This window comes from Cuculus canorus, chromosome 3 (genome assembly GCF_017976375.1).
Source record: "Cuculus canorus isolate bCucCan1 chromosome 3, bCucCan1.pri, whole genome shotgun sequence".
Lineage (NCBI taxonomy): Eukaryota > Metazoa > Chordata > Aves > Cuculiformes > Cuculidae > Cuculus > Cuculus canorus.
Genome location: NC_071403.1, coordinates 20,194,355 through 20,213,468, shown reverse-complemented (window position 1 = coordinate 20,213,468; position 19,114 = coordinate 20,194,355). Strand labels below are relative to the sequence as shown.

General features: G+C 38.5%; 1 protein-coding gene across 18 annotated transcripts in view; it reads left to right on the top strand.

The window, feature by feature from the left end:
- Window positions 1–19,114, top strand: part of SNAP91 (synaptosome associated protein 91) — a 65,158-nt gene that overhangs the window by 19,735 nt on the left and 26,309 nt on the right. For all 18 annotated transcript variants that reach the window (XM_054061778.1, XM_054061777.1, XM_054061766.1 and 15 more), the window contains exons 5-13: window positions 142–244; window positions 2,185–2,278; window positions 3,365–3,476; window positions 4,788–4,894; window positions 6,249–6,290; window positions 9,829–9,899; window positions 11,261–11,288; window positions 13,245–13,354; window positions 14,403–14,503. In XM_054061778.1, coding sequence (XP_053917753.1) covers window positions 142–244; window positions 2,185–2,278; window positions 3,365–3,476; window positions 4,788–4,894; window positions 6,249–6,290; window positions 9,829–9,899; window positions 11,261–11,288; window positions 13,245–13,354; window positions 14,403–14,503 — 768 coding nt within the window. The remainder of the gene's footprint in view (window positions 1–141; window positions 245–2,184; window positions 2,279–3,364; window positions 3,477–4,787; window positions 4,895–6,248; window positions 6,291–9,828; window positions 9,900–11,260; window positions 11,289–13,244; window positions 13,355–14,402; window positions 14,504–19,114) is intronic.

The window sequence follows — 19,114 nt, the reverse complement described above, 5'->3', positions numbered from 1 at the left end:
TGGTGCTTGTTCTGAATGTAGAGTTGTATAGTGGAACAGAGATCACGTAACTTTAGGGTCTATTGACTGTATATTATTGTTTACTCAAGAATCTCCAAAGAAGCATGAAAATTGAATGTAATATGTGTAACTTTTTTGTAGGTTATGACATGTCCACCTTTATAAGGCGTTATAGTAGATACTTGAATGAAAAAGCATTTTCCTACAGACAAATGGCATTTGACTTTGCAAGAGTGAAGAAAGGGTAAGCAAAGTTTAGAAATGTAAACTGATAGGGTTGCCTGACGTGAAAAGCTTGTTTGTGACATTGAACTTAATTGTAGTGTCTCAATGACTTCTTTCTTATGTTTTTTGTTTAACCATGATGAAACACTAAAATGCTGGGATTTCTTAAGTAATTGCAATTGGTTAAAAATTGCACAAGGGGGAAAAGAAAGATTATGGGTAGTAAGGCAAATACTGAAGACTAAAGTAAGGTACCTTACAGGTCTGGCAGCTTTCAGTGCTAGGTGTTAAATCTTGCTCTTATTAATTGCACTGCAGTGAGGCTATGCTTAGGATTTAGAGAAGGAAACACTCTGAAGCTTTGTTTAGGATTTTTCATTACTCTCCAAATACTTTCCACAAAAAGAGGACTGATTACAAATGAAAACTGAATTGGACACTTAGCAAGCCACACATCAGTTAAAAACTGAACAGAGTAAGGTTATAAACTACTGTTTTTATTTAAGAGTTGTGGTTTAAAAAGAAGTTAACTTATAGTAATAAGTAATATTGGTATTTACCTGAACATTTTTTGGTCTGACTCCTCTAAATGGGACTTTAATGGCTCTAGATTATCTCTTGAAGCACAGACAACACAGCTACTAGCTTAACATGCACTGAAAATGCAGCTTAATTGCATGCTAAAGATGCTTCTGCTAATCATGAGGTGTGTACAAGATCATTCTGGCAGTTCCGGTGTATTCTGCGGCTTGGGATTCTGAGCTGTTAATGCAGGAATCACTGCCAGGCTTTTCTCTCCTGCTTCTCAAACTGCTGGATGATGTAGGGTCGACTGTGACAGCTTTGCCATGTAGCTGGATGCCATTCTTGTAGTGAGCACCAAAGCAGTTACCTCTTAAACCTACCTGAAATACATTTTTGGCATGAGGACTGGTAGATAGCTGGATTCGTATTTCAGGCAGGCTTTGATCCATCAGGCTGCTGTAGTGCTAGAATCTTAAGTTCTCTTTGTCATCTATTGCTTTCAAATACTTTGTGTTCAATAAACTTAAGTTTGAGTAGCTGGGAATCTTTCTATTCTATTCTATTCCTGCCTTTCTGTATGTTCCTTGGAAGGCTTTCTATGCGTGTTATTTCTGATGCTCGAAACAAAGTGCTGTTTCAGAGTATAGCATAAAATAAGTAAGAACGGTGGTATGCATTCCCTGGGAGGAGATGCCATATCTGCCAGTGGCCAGAATGGGGCAACACATAATGGTGGTTGTGCAGATGTGTGATATTCAGAGACTAAAATGGGCATGTGGGAGGATTGTTATAAGACTATGGACAGCAATTAAGGAATGCTACATATCCATTACCGCTGCATTGGAGTGGTTCAGGACTGATAAAGTGGGACAAAACGAGTGAAAGTGCTATGAAGAAGTAATAGAATTCATTAATACCCAGGGACAGTGAGGAAAGAAGTTGTGAGCAAAAATTGCCCAGATTTATACGATCACCGAATTGGCATGCGTGTATTGTGGTACTTGATGGGGGCAAAAACAGTCTACAGAGTTTCTTTGTCTTCAGTGACCACAAACACATTAAAAAGTACACTTAGCTGGGAGTTATCATTAGTTATTCCTAACCAACTTAATGCACAAAGGCTATCAGTTCTCTCGGAAGATCTGCGAGAGTATGTCTTGTCAAGTTATTTTAACTCTCCATGTGTTCTTTCCATAAAGAGATCAGTCTCTTGCATTTATTAGTCTAACACAAAACCCTTTTTCACCTGCTGGGAGGGTGGTTGAATGAAGTATTTTCCATGCCAACAATTCTGATGTGGGAAGCAGGAGAATCAGACAGTACTCCAAATGTTTGAAAAGTTTTTTATAGCAGCTTTAAGCTTAAATTTAGACAACAAATCAGCGTGGGGAGATAGGAAACATCATGGCTTCTAATCTGTATTCCCTCTTGCAGAGCTGATGGTGTAATGAGAACAATGGCTCCTGAAAAGCTACTGAAGAGCATGCCAATACTGCAGGAACAAATTGATGCATTACTTGAGTTCGATGTATGTATTGAAGCTGACCCAGCATTAACATTGGCCAGTGACTTATAAATGCTGCCTTGTAGTTAGAACATTTCACTTTGTAGATAATGCTTTACTGGTCATCCCACTATGTGGAGAGAAAAAATAAATCCCTTTTTCAGTATCCCACTGAGGCAGAGTGAGGTGAAGTGTGGCCCTTTCCTATATATACAAAATGTGCATATTCTACTTCTTTTTGTAGAGGGGGTGGGAGAACAATGGGGGAAGTGAGGATTTTTGAGGAATGCTGACTCTGAGGTGGTAGTTTCATCCCCTGCATTAGTGAGGGGAAGAAATGGACAAAGCAAGGAGACAGAGGAATCTTTTACTCTGAATCTGGGCAACAAACTTCTTTTTAAGGGAAGAGAAAAAAAAAATTAAAATATCGCATGTGCATTGTTTGGCTTCCTTAAAACCTTCATCTGGTTGTTACCTGTAAAATGGATTAGATAAACTTTAATCTAGACTATTCATAGAAGCAAGTGTCTACAATATATTTATAATGCAATAATGTTGTGAGTGTTAGTGGAATTACTTATCTGTTTTAAGGATAAAAACAGGAGTCAGTTGTTGTAGGAGGTACAGTGTAATGCTGCAAAGAAGTCTTTGAAGGAATCAATCTAGGAGTTCTATTCTTGGTGGGCAGGACACACGCCCGCGTGGAAGGCAGGGCCCACTACAACTTTCAGAGGAAATCCTTAGAAATACATGTCTTGCTAATGTGTGTTTGTTACTTAAATGGCATAGGAGTTGTGATAATGGTCTTGGGAGAGCCCAATTTCATTAAAGCTTTGTCAATAGCATCTCTGGTTTCCACCTCATGACAGATGAAGTATTCAACACTAAGATCTTACTGTTGATGGGGATACTCCTCAGCTGTAGTGAATTTTTTTGGAATGGTGAAGAAAGCAATTTTTGAACTTCTAAACAAAGCCTTTGTTTGGTTTCTTTGTGTGAAAGCTTTTATTTGGTGCTTGATTCTGTAATAGCATCAGATACCTGGTACAAGCTAAAACTTCTGATTGTATTCAGCAAATCTGCAGTAAATAACTGGTATTTTATTTGTAGGTTCACCCAAATGAACTGACAAATGGGGTCATAAATGCTGCATTCATGCTTCTATTTAAAGATCTTATCAAACTTTTTGCTTGCTACAATGATGGGGTTATTAACTTACTAGGTAAGTATCCTGGTCTCTATATGCTCTTAGACCATGACCAAGTGAAAAACAAGTGTTCATCTGAGGCTGCATTGTCATGTGCCCTTAAAATTGTATAGAAGCCTAGTTAAAGGTGCTGAGTATTTCTTTGCCTAAAGAAAAGTACAGTGCTGTGTAAGCTTCCCTTATATGTCTTTCGAGTTTAGCAAAGCAACTTTTGCTGTTTGATTGCATTTTTAAGATGCCCATGTTCTTATGTTATATACACTGTGTGATAGCGATATCTGAAATAATATATTCCTGAATAACATTGCTCTTCTGTCTGAAAATGTGACTGCCAAAGCTGCGTGCCCTCCAGAACCCTACCTACCATCAGCCTGCAAAGTCTATAGGAGGCCGTGAGCATGTTCTGAAGCTCAGACAGCTTGGTGTGATCACCAGCATAACACACCGTCAGCTGTCCCTGCAGAAGGCTTTGTTAGGAAATCTAAAACCAGGAGTTGCTGTAAACTGCAGGAAACATAGAAAATGAGCATCAGTTATTAAAACTTGTGAGCACTTCAGCTCGTCTGTAAAGACAGCTAAAATCTGAGGTGCTTGGCCAGCGTGACTGATTGAAAGCTCTGGCTGCAACTACAACAGGAAGAAACAGAGAGGTTACGGTGACTGAATGGACAAAAAAGATGTTTGAGCTGTAAAGTTCAGGCAATTTTTTTGTATCCGTGTCGTAACTCTTTCTAATGGTTTAATAAAAGTAAGTCCCAAGTGTTTTGACTAAAACTATAGACACGGGAAGCCTATGGAGCAGATACGAATGTATTGAGTGTAGCAATTGGATTGAGACTTCACCTTCTACTGCTACTTAAAGTGTAAATTCAGGCTGAAATATGTGGCAGTTGTGCTTTATAATGCACATGAGCCGACTTTAGGGAGCTACTTTAGTGGAAAAAGTCCCTTCTTTGGAGTGAAGACAGCTTGGGAGATGACATATTACTATATATTTAAGTATCTTTAATTACTTTGATTTTTAACTTTGCTAGCTACTTCACCTGCTTACTTTTTATCTTTGAAAACTTGATTGATATAAATCACACAATGCTATGACTGGTTGGACTGCAGTTTTCCAGTCTATATAATTCTTTAGGAGCTCAGCAAGCCCAGCTTCTAAGTTCTGCTAAGGTCTAGGAACACCACTGTATTAGTGTCCAAGTAGAAAAATGTCAATGGAGCGCAATGTTCTTGAAACATGATTTTCCTGAAAACTAGAGTTGCTGATGAATGCAGACCTAATGTAAGATATCTTAACTGAAATTTGCCAAATTATTTCTCTAGAGAAATTTTTTGAAATGAAAAAGGGACAATGTAAAGATGCTCTTGAAATCTACAAACGATTTCTTACTCGAATGACGAGAGTATCAGAGTTTCTTAAAGTTGCAGAGGTAAGTGACTTCCAGTCTTCTGGAGTCTGGCACTTAAATATTTCGTGGTGTTTTTTTTAGCAGCTATATAAAATACTAATTGCACTGGTTAAGCATCTGACTCACTTTGTATAGATGTGAGGCATTGTAGAAGTTCCTGGATCTGCTTGTTCAGCTCTTCTTGAACTAGTTAAGCCCTGCTTAGGACTTCAATGTGTCTCTGCTGTGCAGCTAGCCTTAACTTTCCTGGTAACGTAACAGGTGATATGACTTCAAACCTATCAATGTTTGTTGGAAATGCTGTAATAAATGCACGCTTCTAGGATAATGTGACTATCAGAGGAAGACACAGCAATTGGGAATAAAATCATACTGATTTTATAAGTCTCCTTTGAACTCAACAAGTTAACTGGAATGTGAGATTTTCCTGGTTTTGATCCTTGTTATCATCCTTTTATGTGGATAATATAAATATTGCATGGTTAATTAACTCTTTTGCTGGGCTCTCATTTGTGGCAATTGACTGCTTGGCATAGGATGCATATTTTCCATGTTTCATGCTCCATTATAATGGACAGCAGTAATGAGCTGAATAAAAAGTTTTTCTTAGCTTATTTGCTTAGCTGTTTACGAAGGATCCCGCTAACTCCTGAATGGCACCTAATGTCTGCTATGAGTGCTGAACTTGAGAGGGTGAAATACTCTAGACACCTATGGGTCAGCTTTGCAGGAAAGGAATTATAGTGACTATACATAGGATTACTAGGTGTGGTGGAGATTGTTTTTCTGCAAAAGCTAAACTTAATAGGCACTTTGAAGAACCATAGTGAAGCAACAGGACAACTAATAGAAGATTACAGACTTAGACCTCATCTTGCTGTATTTGAAATGCTAGGAGAGAACGGCAGAACAACAAAGTGATTTGAGCTTTAGCTTTTTTTTTTTTTTTAAAGTGGTGCCTTCTAGGATTTGTTCGTTGGATGAATTTCAGAGAGCTTCATTAGGATAGTCAGGTATCTGAGTAGTATGTGTACAGCAATTCACTGATGCTGTCCTCTGACACAATGGTGTATTACCAGAAAGCCCTGCCTGACTTACAGTATGCAGTATGAATTCTACCTGCATGGCATCAAACTCCGTTTTTCCTTTTTTTTTTTTTTTTTCCCCTTTGGATATTTAATTAAAAAATATATAAAAAGACTGCTGCAGATTATTGAAGGTAGTTGCTGGAAAGGCAGCGTCTGCACTTGCTAACTTTGTAGTCTTTCTAAACATAACTTGCATTATAGGTTAAAGAGCACATCAGTTATAGTCAAAATTAGTGCTTGCTTCAGTGAGATAATGTAGTTACATTTTACCTCTTCTGTATCCACAGCAAGTTGGAATTGACAAAGGCGATATCCCCGATCTTACACAGGTAAGCTTCTCTTGTAGTCTTTTTAGATTGGTGTAATAACTGAAAGTTCTGTAATTAGGAAGCACATCAGGAATCTAAATGTTGATAGGAAGTTATAACATCTAACATTTCAAAGCCCTCTCAGCCTTCAAATAAGAACTGACCAAAACCATTTTTGAAGACTGATAAAACTAAAATTATGTCTTTCATGATGACTTCCAGGCTCTAACTGAAGGGTGAACTGTTTTGCTCTTCTTTGCTAAAGGACAGATTTTCGCAGCTTGTAGATTGAGTGCATTTTTGGCAACAGACTACGTAGAGATTGTGTCTTGGTTAGGTACAGTGAACTTGAAGTTTAAATGCAGAAGTCCTGATTTGTTTGCTGAACTTCTTTGTCAGTATGCATGAAAATTGTTAACATCAAAATCCACTTATGCTCTAGCTGCTTGAATTCTGCTGTGCTGGTCCATTTTCAATATGACTTGCAAATTGGCCCAGGTGCCTGGCTTTGCATTTAATGTGAAAAGGATATTTACTTGGAGGAAGAGATCCATGTTGAAAAGTTCACTCACGGCAGTTTTGATGCTAGTAAAATTGGAACAGAAGAGCAGCTCAGACTGCTTGACAGTTGTAAATCCCAAGTGTTCATAAGCTACAAATGTGTAGGTTTCGATACTTCATAAAAGCCTGCTTTACATCAGCATCAAAATAGTGGTTTTCTTTGTTAAAAATGCCAGTTTAAAATTCTGAAAGTAAGGTGTGATGTAAAGGTGGAGAGTTTTAATCTTTATGGGGTTTGGATGCTACAGGGCTTTGAAGTCAGACCACTTATTAGAGGAAAGCTTAGACTTCTAGCAGCATATGGAATACTAAATCAAGTTCTGAAATAGTTGGAGTAATATGTTCACCTAAGTATGGACCTCAGGGGCTCTGTTTTAATAAGGTCTAGTCAGTCATGAACTAAGTCCTTGAAGACCAGAAGAACTCCTGTTAAGCTCAGTCCATGAAATATGGTTTATCAATTCCTGTAGCACTTTTGTCTGCTTCTGGTTGTGTTGGGTCAGCTTGCTGGAAAGACTGGCTGCTGGGACCATGCAAACCCTGTTCTACGTTGCACTTCCTCAGTGGCACCTTGATTACTGCTGCTATCCTTTCACCTGGTGGACCAGTGCTTTAAATTGGAGTAGAATAGTTCCTTTGGAAGGAAACGGATCTGCAACAGCCACCTAGTCCAGCTGCCTGACTAGAGGTCTTCTCAAGTAGTCCCTCATAGCTGTATTCTCCCAAAGGCTGCCTGGGACTCACTTGGTAGAGCTAGTCTACAACATGCTGTAGGTCTGTGTATAATGCCTAGACAGTGTATTTCAATGAGAAATAAATAAAAGATTAATAATAAAACTGAATGTCATCTAATACGTAATATATAATTGTATATAATATCAATGGTATGCCTAAATTCCTAAAGCGAGCCATAGTGATAGTAGTGTCCAACAAGAACTTGGTCATGTTGGCATTTGATGTGTGTATATCCAAAACAGGAGTCACAGTAGTGAAATACAAGTTGATAGCTGCCATCTTTGCACTTTCTAGTTTGGCTGCAAGGTTTAGGAGACTGAAGAGGCATCTTGGCAGCGAAAGAGCTTGGCTCATTTTTATTTATTAGCAATTCTTAAAAGCATGGCAGTTTTGCCCCAAATAGCTAGTGGGGAACCCATACCTAAGGTTCTACCATGGTGCTAACTGATATATTAATCTAATGTTGAAGAAGTATCTAGAAGAAACTCAGCAATTTTCAGTGTTGCAAATTTGATACCAGACAATATTTAACTTCCAAATTGTTGAGTCTGGGTAGAAATTTTCTGAAGCTTCCTCTGTGTATTCTGTTTGATAGATGAGTTTCATATTACCTTGTTGGCTTTTAAGAAACCTGTGAATGATATATTGGAAAGCTACTTAAAGTGTGTAGAGGTAATCGGTCACAGGAAATGATACTGAATTACTTTTTTTTTAAACATAGCTTTCTGCTTACATGTTTAAGTAGACACAACTTTTACCTTTACACTACAGCCATTTTGAATACGTATAAGTAATTTACTTTTTTTTCAAATGAGAGCTTTTGCTCATCTTCTTGTTACTGGAGAATTCTTGTAAATAAGTCACTTGTATTTAACCAAATTCTTTCTTATGCTTTAATCAGTTGAAAATGAATAAATATGTCTATAAAATGGCAGCAGTGATTAAGATATTTCTGCATTGCATCTGTGCGTGGGACATTTGAACTCAAGCCATCATTTAAAGTTTTCTTGAGCACTGTAAATTTCTGCGTGTGTTTGTTACCTTGTTGCTCAGTTTTAAAGACAAAATAAATATGCAGACACTGTAAGTACACTTAACTCTGCACTAGCACACTTAAATGCGCTAGCACACTAAGTATGCTTAACTGTACACTTAACTAGCATATACTAATCATCCTGGAACAGCTGATTTAACTAACCAACTGGTTTTCAGCATACTGCACGTATAAGCAGTGGATAGTCTATTTTCAGGCACTGTAATCGGACTTTTTGATGCATATGTATATCCTGAAATTAAATACATTATTTACGAAAACCACCGTAGGTATTGCTCTCAGGAATTGTGGTTGATCTGAAAGAGACAGATAAAGAGAATTCCATGTTTAAAGACTGTACCATGGATGAGCCGGTAACCCTGATGAAACACTTGACTGTTATATGCTACTGTATTTCTCAAGGGTTTCCTCCTTGCTGGTTGATCTTGTAGGATTCTGCTTATCGGGATGCTATTTTTATACTGGAGTAGCTAAGTACACTGTCATTTGTATTTAGGACTACTTTTCCTATCTACCATTGTAACAGCAAATGCATGCCTGGGGGTATGGCCTGACCACAAAAAGGTTGCTTGAAAAAAACCATAAGATCAAGGAGGCTTGAAAAGCCGTAGTTTTTGTATATGTGTAAAATAGTAATCCTTCCCAATTTTGAGTTTGCTGCTGGGCTTGATAACCTGTGCCTGGCCACCATTTTGAGAAGACACAGCTATAACGTTTTGTGATGTTGGAAGTCTTCAATCAAAGGTAGCAGCTTTTGAGGGTGCTGGAGAGGACTTTTAGTCTGTTTTGTTTGGACGGCAAATATCATCTAACGCTCTGGTCATAAAAGAGGCATTGGAGGTCTGACTAAAATCGAAACTGAAAGGCTGACCTTGAACCTATTACTCTTAAAATTAACCCTGTGGATGCCTGTGCTGTTGTCAATGTTTAACACTGCCTCAAAGCATGACCAGCAGCGCGTTGTGGATTTAGGTGCTGTTTAGTAGAAGCAAATGTTTTCTCTCTGCAAATTTGGATGCAGTGTTACATTTCAAAACCTGTCTTTGCCTGAATACTTCTAGCATGAAAATCCACTATTTTCACAGTGGTGTAAATAAAGTAACAGCATGAGCACGTACATGGTGGACTTCAGGGAAACTAGTGCTGGATTTCCAAGTAGCCTTAGGTCAATGCAATGTGTTCAGAAGTATCTTTCTCTTTGCTTTCAAGGCTCCTAGCAGCCTCATGGAGACCCTTGAGCAACATCTCAACTCACTGGAGGGGAAAAAACCTGGCAACAAGTAGGTATATATGTTGTACCATGTATCAGTGAGACTAGCTGATATTTAGGTTTACCTCTCCCAGTTTCCTTTGACCACTTAGCTGGAAAACAAGCTGTGATAAGACTAGGCTTTTATTTTCCCTTACAAAGTCGTGTTAATAGCAACTTTTCCTTTCTTACTGGGGATGGGGGTAAATAATGCACTGAACAACTAAAGACCTTCCAAAATGAAGTAAAATTAACTGTGTAAAACTCTTAGAAGGAACTGTTTTTATAATCAAAAATGATTTGTTTTCTAATGGCTTTGCATCTTCTTACTAGATACTTGTCATGGCTAAGTCTAGAAAGGAATAAGCTAAACCTGTGTTTTCTCTTTCACTGTTGCTTTCCTTGCAATTTAGTGAAGGGTAAGTACATATGTTTACATATCACTTACATGCAGACATAGTTATGTGTTTTTTAAGATAGCTTGAACAATTAGAAGTAGATACCTTCTGTAAATGTACCTGAACTGTTGCTTGCTTTTGTATCTTGTCCATTAAGTTATTTTAGTGATTTCTGTCTTAGCTCCAGATCTTCTAATCAGTTCTACAGCTCCTAGGACTTCTCCAATTCAAGTAACCTATAGAATGGATGCTAGTTCAAATGGATGCTAGTTCAAATGGATGCTAGTGCAGTTTTAACTTCAACTCCTCCTCTAATCGCTTACATCAAAGCAGCTGTAAAAATATGTAGCAGTATTTTCATACCTCATAATAACGAAAGTTAACAGATGTACGGTTGTACATTTTAACTTACAATTAAGGCTCTGACAGATAATGTTAGTGTGATTTTTCTTGCATGTGGGAGAACTTTCAGTTTGGACTGTCCAGCTGTTTCTATACTTTCAAATATGACTACTTTAAAGTCTCTGACTTTCTGTAAAAGAACAGTAGACTTTGAAAAATTGCCAACACATCCTCTGGAGACTTAATGTTAGATAACTGCTTCTATATTGGTCTTATTCTGCTGCTGTTACATGATTTTATAATATGGCAAAGTCTTGCCCAGTAACTCTTTCCTACTGGTTCCTGTAGGCCCTAACGCAAGACAGTTGCATGCTTCTCTGCCTTTCCTCCATTTAGTAGAACTTACTTAAAAGGCAGAATAATCTTGTGATACCAGTTAGCTTAAAAGATTGATTTAAGCTTTGAAGTAACAATTTATGCTTCTTGCCTAAAGTGACACATGAAAGCTTGAAAACTGGGAAGGGCTTGTGGTTGTAGAGATCTTAAGAAAGCTGTCACACTTAACTTTTGGTCTTTTTGCATGAGTTTTGATGACCAGAAACCACAGTTTCCAAAAGTGTGCTCATCTGACCCCCCTCCCTTTTTTTTCTAGATCTGGGGCTCCTTCTCCTCTAAGCAAGGTAAATGCTGTCAATTGCTGTACCAGTGAATCCTTGTTCAGGTGATAGGCTTTAGAACATCTTAAGGGTCTTAAGGAAAAGAAGTGGAATTTCTGTTTCCTAATCTACTCTTTAGACTTTGCCACCAATGTCATATCTAAGTGACACAGTTGCATCTTTTAACGATCTTGCAAATAATGACCTCATGAAAGCACTTTGTGATCTGAAGGGCTGTGGTGCTTACAACAGTGCAGGATTTGATGATCACACTTTGTGAAAACATAAGATACTGGTAGCTTTGTCTCAATGTTTCTTAATCCTCATGTCAGTGAGAAACTTACTCTATACTGTTTCTTCTCAAGTTCTTCACTCAATTTGCTACTTCTTAGAAGGAAGTACTGGCTCTTTTAAAACCATAATTATGTGATGAAAAGCCAAGAAGAAAACTTTCATCTGATATACCTTATTTCAGAATAGACTTTTACGAGTGAGACTGCTCACCTGAATTTAAAGCAAAAGTTGCCAAGAACATGTCTTGGTTTGAGTGTCAGCTGAGCTAGTGAACTTTATGGTGTTAGTAATACTAACTCCTGGTATCCCTGAAGCATTCCTGGGTGCTGTAGTTCTGTGTCTTAACAGGTGTTGTGCAGGAAAAACTCGATTAAATCCTGTGAATCAGAGGGAGACAGTTCAATGGTGATTCTAGTGAAAGCTCTTAAATTTCTTTCCATATAGCCCTTTAAAAAAAAACCCAAAACCAACCAAACAAAAACCTCTGTTGTCCAGTACCGTAACAATTGGCAAGAACTACATGGTGACTCAAAGTGTTTTTACAACTTTTAGGTAACCTCCTCTTCCATGATTCACGTGAAGAATTTGGACCATTCTGATCTCTATTTCAAAAATAGAAAGCTTATAGCTATCTTGTGCTAGAATTGCGGTGATGGGGTGGCAGTAGCAGAGTTCGGAAGACAGTTACTTCCAATTTGCCATTCTGTTTCTTTCTTGAAAGCGGTCAGAATGGCAGACAGTAATAAACATAGAACTTATTTTCATTTGTTAGGTAAAGAGCTCTTTAGCATGTGAGATGATTGTAACAAAGCTTGTGGTATCTTCTAGAGTATTAAATTGACACTCAAGGTAACTTGAGTCTTGAAGAACACAGAAGAGTTGCAGTATACTCTCCTGGGTGTCCTTGCCGTACATGAAGTATCTTTATCCAGAATTGGAGGCACTAATGAAGGAAAATGATAGGCCGAGATGTCTTTTATATATTCCCAAGGACTTAACCATTACCACTGTTGATGGCTCTTTAAACCATATTCAGTCTGAAGGTTTACATACAGACTTTTAACTCAGTTTCTAATCATTTCTCTTCTTCCGCTGTTTCTATGATTAGAGTACTAAAGTTCTGTTGTGGTTGAACAGATATTTCATTCCCTACATACACAACATGCAGGGTCTGACAGATATAGAAACAAATGCACAAAAATACTTCTTCCTTGTGTTTTCAGGATGATGAGAGGAAGGAGTTTTGGGACTAAACTAATTTATTGCATGTTACTCACAGTCCGTTGAAGCACAGGAACTGTTAGTTATTCTAAGTGGGATCTTAAAAGGCAGGTAAGGCAACTCCAGATCATGAAGCTCTGAGTTAGTTGCCTGGACGTTGAGCAAGTCTTGAACCCAAGGGACTAAAGCTTTCTTCAGGCTTGTTACTGGTGTCTGTGTGCATTCAGAGTACCTGCGATTGGCATTCGTTCTTGAGCCAGGCATCGCTAGGTGGAGTCACCTTGGAGTTTCTCAGCTTCCCTCTGAAAACTTAGCCCGTTCTTCCTAAAGCTCTTTCAAAGAGGAGAACAGCTCACAATGGGAAGCCCTGATGTTAAAATTGAATTTTTAAAGTATGTGAATCTGCATGACTTGTTTATGGAGAAATGCTAGTATATTGAATCTTTATTTAAATTATTTCTCCAGTCTTCTCCAGCCACGACTGTTACATCTCCTAGTTCTACTCCAGCAAAAACTATCGATACATCTCCTCCAGTTGATCTTTTTGCAACTTCATCTACAGCTGCCCCAGTCAGGTAAGTTAAAAAGCATATTCAAGTTACTGAGCTTGATGTAGATGCCACAGTCACACTTCGAACAGGAGACTTGCCTGCAAGATTTTGCATACTTTTCAGGTAGTGCGCATCAGTATTGAATAGGTTATGTTATTCTATGAATATAAATGACAAATGAGCTCTAACAAAAAAAAAGAAAAAATAATATGGCTACTCTGATTTGTTTTCACTGTAGTAGTGATGATGTATTCTGTTTTTAAAATTGCTGAATTAAGATTCTCTTTTCCTTGCTGTTCAGATTTGTTAATGAAGCACAAAAATAATTAACTTTAGGAATTTAAAATAAAAAAATAAACATTTAAGTTTGACCAGTGAGAAATTCTGAACCTTACTTTCAAGTCCATAATGAGCAGAAATGAAAGAATGTTCTACATGTAACAGCTCTAAGGTTAAACCAAAAGTCTAAAGATGTGACTAATTCTTCAGTTAAATGTCAGATGAAGTGCTTCATTGAGGAAAGAGCTTCTGTTGTTATTTAAATATTTTAAATGAGCGAGGCTTTGTTTCCTAAGCAAAGTGGTTTAGGGCATCCAAATTTTACCAACTCTGTTATACCTAATTCCTACTTACTGCCTTGAAATGCAGGTTTCTTGCTTTCTGATATGGCACAATGAAGTATTGATGCAGAATGGAGCCATTTTCCATTGCAGCAGCTGTTTGCCCTGTTCTAGGACTTTCCTGGGATTTTGCTTTAGTTTTTTTGGTGGGTTTTTTGTAGAATTATCAAAATGTATTGATGCCTCATAGATCCATTAGTGTTGTTATCAAGTAATGGAAATAAGTTAAGGTCCCATCCTGAAGCGTATTCTTGGCGCTTACTATAGTACGGATGTTTACGGTCATTGCTCTGCTCCTAAGGCCTGAAAATTCTCTCTCAATTGTTCCATCAGTGATCCAAACAAAAGGTAATTCCTACAATCCAGTCATGACTTTTTTTTTTTTCCCTTAAACTTGAGCGAAATGAACAACTTAGTCCAGTATTTAATACCGGTCTTTCTTTCTTTGACAGCGCTTCCAAACCATCCAGTGATCTTCTGGATCTTCAGCCAGATTTTGCTGCTACTGGGCAGGCGGCTCCAGCAGCCCCTGCTGGAGCAACTTCATGGGGAGGTAGAGAAACCTCACTGTCAGCATTTCTTCTTGCAGCCTCTGTTGCCTGGATGTACTGAAACCTGGCTCTTTCTCTGCTAGCACAGGGTGTTCCTACCTCACTCCCAGGCTTCTGTTGACCTGACAGTCGGGCATCCCTTTGCAGCACAAGGCTACTCCTTTTTCCAGGGATATGCATAATAGTATAAGCTGCTTATAAGGGCCTGCCTGCAAAGCTGGGGAGAGCCAGGATTATGTGACTAAAAGTGAGCAGGAGGGGGATGGCTGAAGGTGAACAGGTAGGGTCGACACTTCAAAACAGAACTAGAAGTGCTCCTGTGCTTATTGGCAAGGCGAGGGCATAGAATCAGCTCTTCTGTTCATAAAGCAAAGCTTGCAGATCAGTAGGGGGAGGATCAAAAATATCTTTTAAAACAAAAATGCCTCTAAAGCCAATGGTGGCAAATCAGTTCTGCTGCAAGTGTGATTGCCTCTAATAACTCCTTAACATGTTTTGATAAAATCTTGCTTGCTTAGAACAGAAATATGAAAATAGAAGGGAAGAGCTACCTGCTTTCAGATAGGAATACCTACCCAGCTCTCTGAAATCTGAGCTCTCTGGTGAACTGAGCCTGTTGTTCCAGGCAGCACTAGCAGCTGGTCATCGGAAGAGGACCACAAAAAATGTAGGCAATGTTCACTCCTGTCCTGTAAAGACAGGGAATTAGGCCAGTTAAATGTGATTTAATTTACATAGTTTTCAACTCACTGTGGTGTAATCTTAAGAGTTCTACACTTCTGTGGCAGCTTAATGAACTCATCAACCCTCTCACAGCAGGAATGCTACACTAAGTCATGCTGACTCTATAAATGCTAATACTGGGTACTAGTGGCTTCTGCATTTCTTATTTCTGTTCTTAGCTTTAGTTCATTAAAGATGACATTGTATCTCAGCCACTTCATTATGAGAAGGTAGCTGTGGCTGTAGTCCGTGTTTTTCATATTCCTATTTAATCTGTTGAATTTAATATGATTTTTTTTTTCAGAAGTGTCAGTTTTATTAACTGGAATGTAATCTTAACCAGAAAGCAAAAACAGAGTCATGTATTCTAGGATGCCTGGGACTAATTATTCTGCAGTTTTTGATTGTGTCCAATTTGTCTTACTCTGTCATTGCCAGGTGCTGGAACACAAGCTTTTCAGGTGTTCGAAAGAGCTCAGGCCTCTCTGCTAACTTTTTTAATCAGTTGCTTATTTGTGCAAAGTAAATAACCATTAATATTGTCCAATATTGATTTATAGTGCAATTGATAACTGATCTGTTTGGTTTTTTGCTTTGCTCTTTTTGACAAGGCACATATAGGTTGGAACTTAGGTGATTTGTGCTTCTGAATTACTGAAAATTTCAAAATTGACAAGTAATGCACCTAGGTCCTCTTACTCCACAACAGAAAAGGGCAGCTAACTTTTTTCCTTTGCCAGGATTATCACTAACCTGAGCCTCAAGTATACTTCGATCTTATCTTTCAGAATAGCATTTTTGTAACTTGACAAGGTTGAAGTTTGTCTGCTTTACTGCTGGTAGGAGTCTGGGTATGATGACCTGTTACTGCGGAGTCTTCCACTTTTTTTTTTTTATTTTTTTGGGGTCTTTTTTAAACTCTTTTTTAAATGATTGCCCATGTCAGACATGCATAAATTGAGAACTGGAATGGCTTTGTTGTAAAAGTACTGAAATATCCATTAATGTTTCATCTGGTAATGAGAAAACCTTTGAGCCTGTGTTTAAATTTGGGGCTTTTTTTCTTATTGAAACTAAATCTGCAGGATGTATCTGTAGTCATTATAAATTGTATGCTCTCATAGGTCCTACAGAGCCTTCTAATTAGTGCAGATGAGGCCACATCAGGAGTACTACATCCATTTATGGTCTCTCCTGTTTGAGAGAGAGGGGTTAGGAAGAGGGCTACCAAGACTCCAGGCATGTAGAGCACATCTCTGCATTAGAGAGGTTGAGGGAGCTGGGCCTCTGTCATTTGGCACAGAGGAAGCTAAAGGGAACTCTTAATAGTGGTCTACAAGCATATGAAGGGATGTTAAAGAGCAGAGCCAAAACTTTCTTGGACATGAGAGCAGATTATAATGAAGAGTAATGACAACAGATTGCAACTTCAGAGATTGACTGGACATAAGGAAAAAAATATTTCACTTGGAAGATGGGGCAGTACTGGTGCAGATCCCTGATGCGAGCCAGTGGACTCTCCATTCGTGGAGATTTTCAAGACCTGACTAGACAAAGCCATGACTGCCTTTATCTGGTGTTGGCCAGACTGTTGCTCTGAGCAGGGACCTAGAGTGGATCACCTTCCTTGCACCCAGGACTTTTGGGAGGATGTGTAACAGTGCCTCCTTGCTACTTGAGCTGCTTCCTTATCTGCAAAACTCTTCTGACTCACAGCAAGTTAATGTGGGAATTCATGAGAAAGAACTGGTAGAGGCAGGAGGCTGGAAGAACTGCTGCATTTTGGAATAGGTAGGAAAGTGTGAATATCAAATACTTCAAGATGCAACATGAAACTGGCACTTCAAGTGTCGCATGAACCTCAGGAATACATGTCACCAACGAATGATCCTGCTTTCTTAGTTTCACTGGCTGTATAGATTTTATGTATTCTGACATACTCAATACTATATGTTTGCCACAGTACACTGAATATTTATTGGTATATACAGTACACTATTTCATTGTATACCTAGTATGTTTCTGAATACAACATAAGTTTATTGATCAAATGAACTATAGCTTGTGAAAATCTACACTTCTGTCCTAACAGGAGATATTTAGCGTGGGGTAATAATTTAACTGCAACATACTGCAAAGTGAGTACAGAGGCACTGGGCAGGCAGACTGTTATAGTATTACAAAAAATACAGTAGGTCTAGCTCTGTATCTTCACCAGGTCTGACTCTCAGATATAAAAGCGAATTGACTTGAATGTCTGCTCTGAACTACCCTTGGGGTGCCTTAGAACATGGATTTGCTATTAGTATTGTTACTTGAATATTACTGTAGAAAAAACATAGTCTTTCTCATATTAAGAATAAGTGTCGATTGCTCCGCTGTATAATTGTAATTTCACTGTATTTTGATCTATAACATAACCAGGTAACAAAAAGGCACTGAGTAATAAGCTAATAGAGAGCAGAAGTTTGCCGGTAGTTGTTTATCTCAAAACTAGCTGTGAGACGTCCACCTGGTGTGCAGTAATGAGATACCACAGTGCTGCATTTTTAATAGACTGTTACACTCTTTCAGAATGGTATTTTGACTTACCTAAGCTTGTGCAGTCAGTCTCAAGTAGAGCTCTCCCAAGAAACCAATTACAAAAATACTTACATGTGGTTTCTCAATGCCTTTTTAAGAAGCGTTGTAAAATAAAGACAAACTTCAGAAGATTCATCTGTGCTTGTTCAAAGCATTTTGCTTCCTATATACTGACCTGTAGTAAAGCATCTGTGCTTGCTGTTCAGTATGGATCAGGTGAACCCATGACCCTGTTAAGTGTACAATGAGTGTAGAAGCAACGCTGAACTACTGGTTAGTAAATAGGTAGTTGCGCTCAGACAATTCTAGCTGCAGTTTGAAGAATATAGTTGGCCTAACTAGTTTCCACAGGTTTTTATAGCTTATAGTTGGTTTTATGTAGGCAGACTTTCCTCTGTCTTTGGGCTCAATCTGACTGATCTCAGAGGACATCAAAATATGGGAAAGTCTATCATTAAAGGTGATTCACTGGCCTCAGAAAACAACTGATGAAGGAACCAAAGCTGGAACAGAGCGACCCGCTTGTGCTGTCAGTAACTGATACTCCTCGTAACAAGTGTTAACAGAGGTGATTGTTCATGCATAGTATGCTTGTTCTGTCACAAATATCTTCTGTAAAAAGTTGTCTCAAGTACAAGAAGCGTAGCCTGCCTCTCAGAATACACTTGGGGCACCAGAGATGCTGTGAATTGTATCCTGAAGTAACTTCACACTGTATTGCAAGAGTGCCCTGGCTTTAGTGCCAGGTTTGTGAAGGGTTCTAGGGCTGATGAGTGGATCGCAATAGCTCACTTCAGCAGAGCAGTAAGCTGAATTCTGTCTACTTTTAAAGACTAATGTTGGTTTTGACTGCTTTCTTACTACTTAGGTCTAGAAAATAGTTGCAACTAAGCAGAATAATCTTGAGATTCTCTTTGGTATCTGAGTATGTTCTGCTAACAGTGCACTGATTTAAATAAGCTTCAGCTATGCTTGTTTATTGTACTTATGTATGAACACTGGAGTTGCTTGGGGCTCACTCTTCCCCTATGCAGTTTTACTTGGTGAAAGTCTTGAATCTGTGTGCTGTTAGGCTCAGTAACTTGCATTTAAAATTTTCAGTGTAGTTGGGGCGTTAGCTTGTTTATGAGCTCCAAAGTAGTCATTCTCATACTGCTATGCCGAATGCAAGATGAAATGAATATAGTGGTGAATTGAGCTTTTAAAGAAGTGTTTTTTGGTGTGACCCTGGGATGGCGAAAGGTAGGAGACCTTCTTGTCAACCTTACAGGCCAATGCTTAGTCCTCTCTGTTGCAGTTTTCGGAGA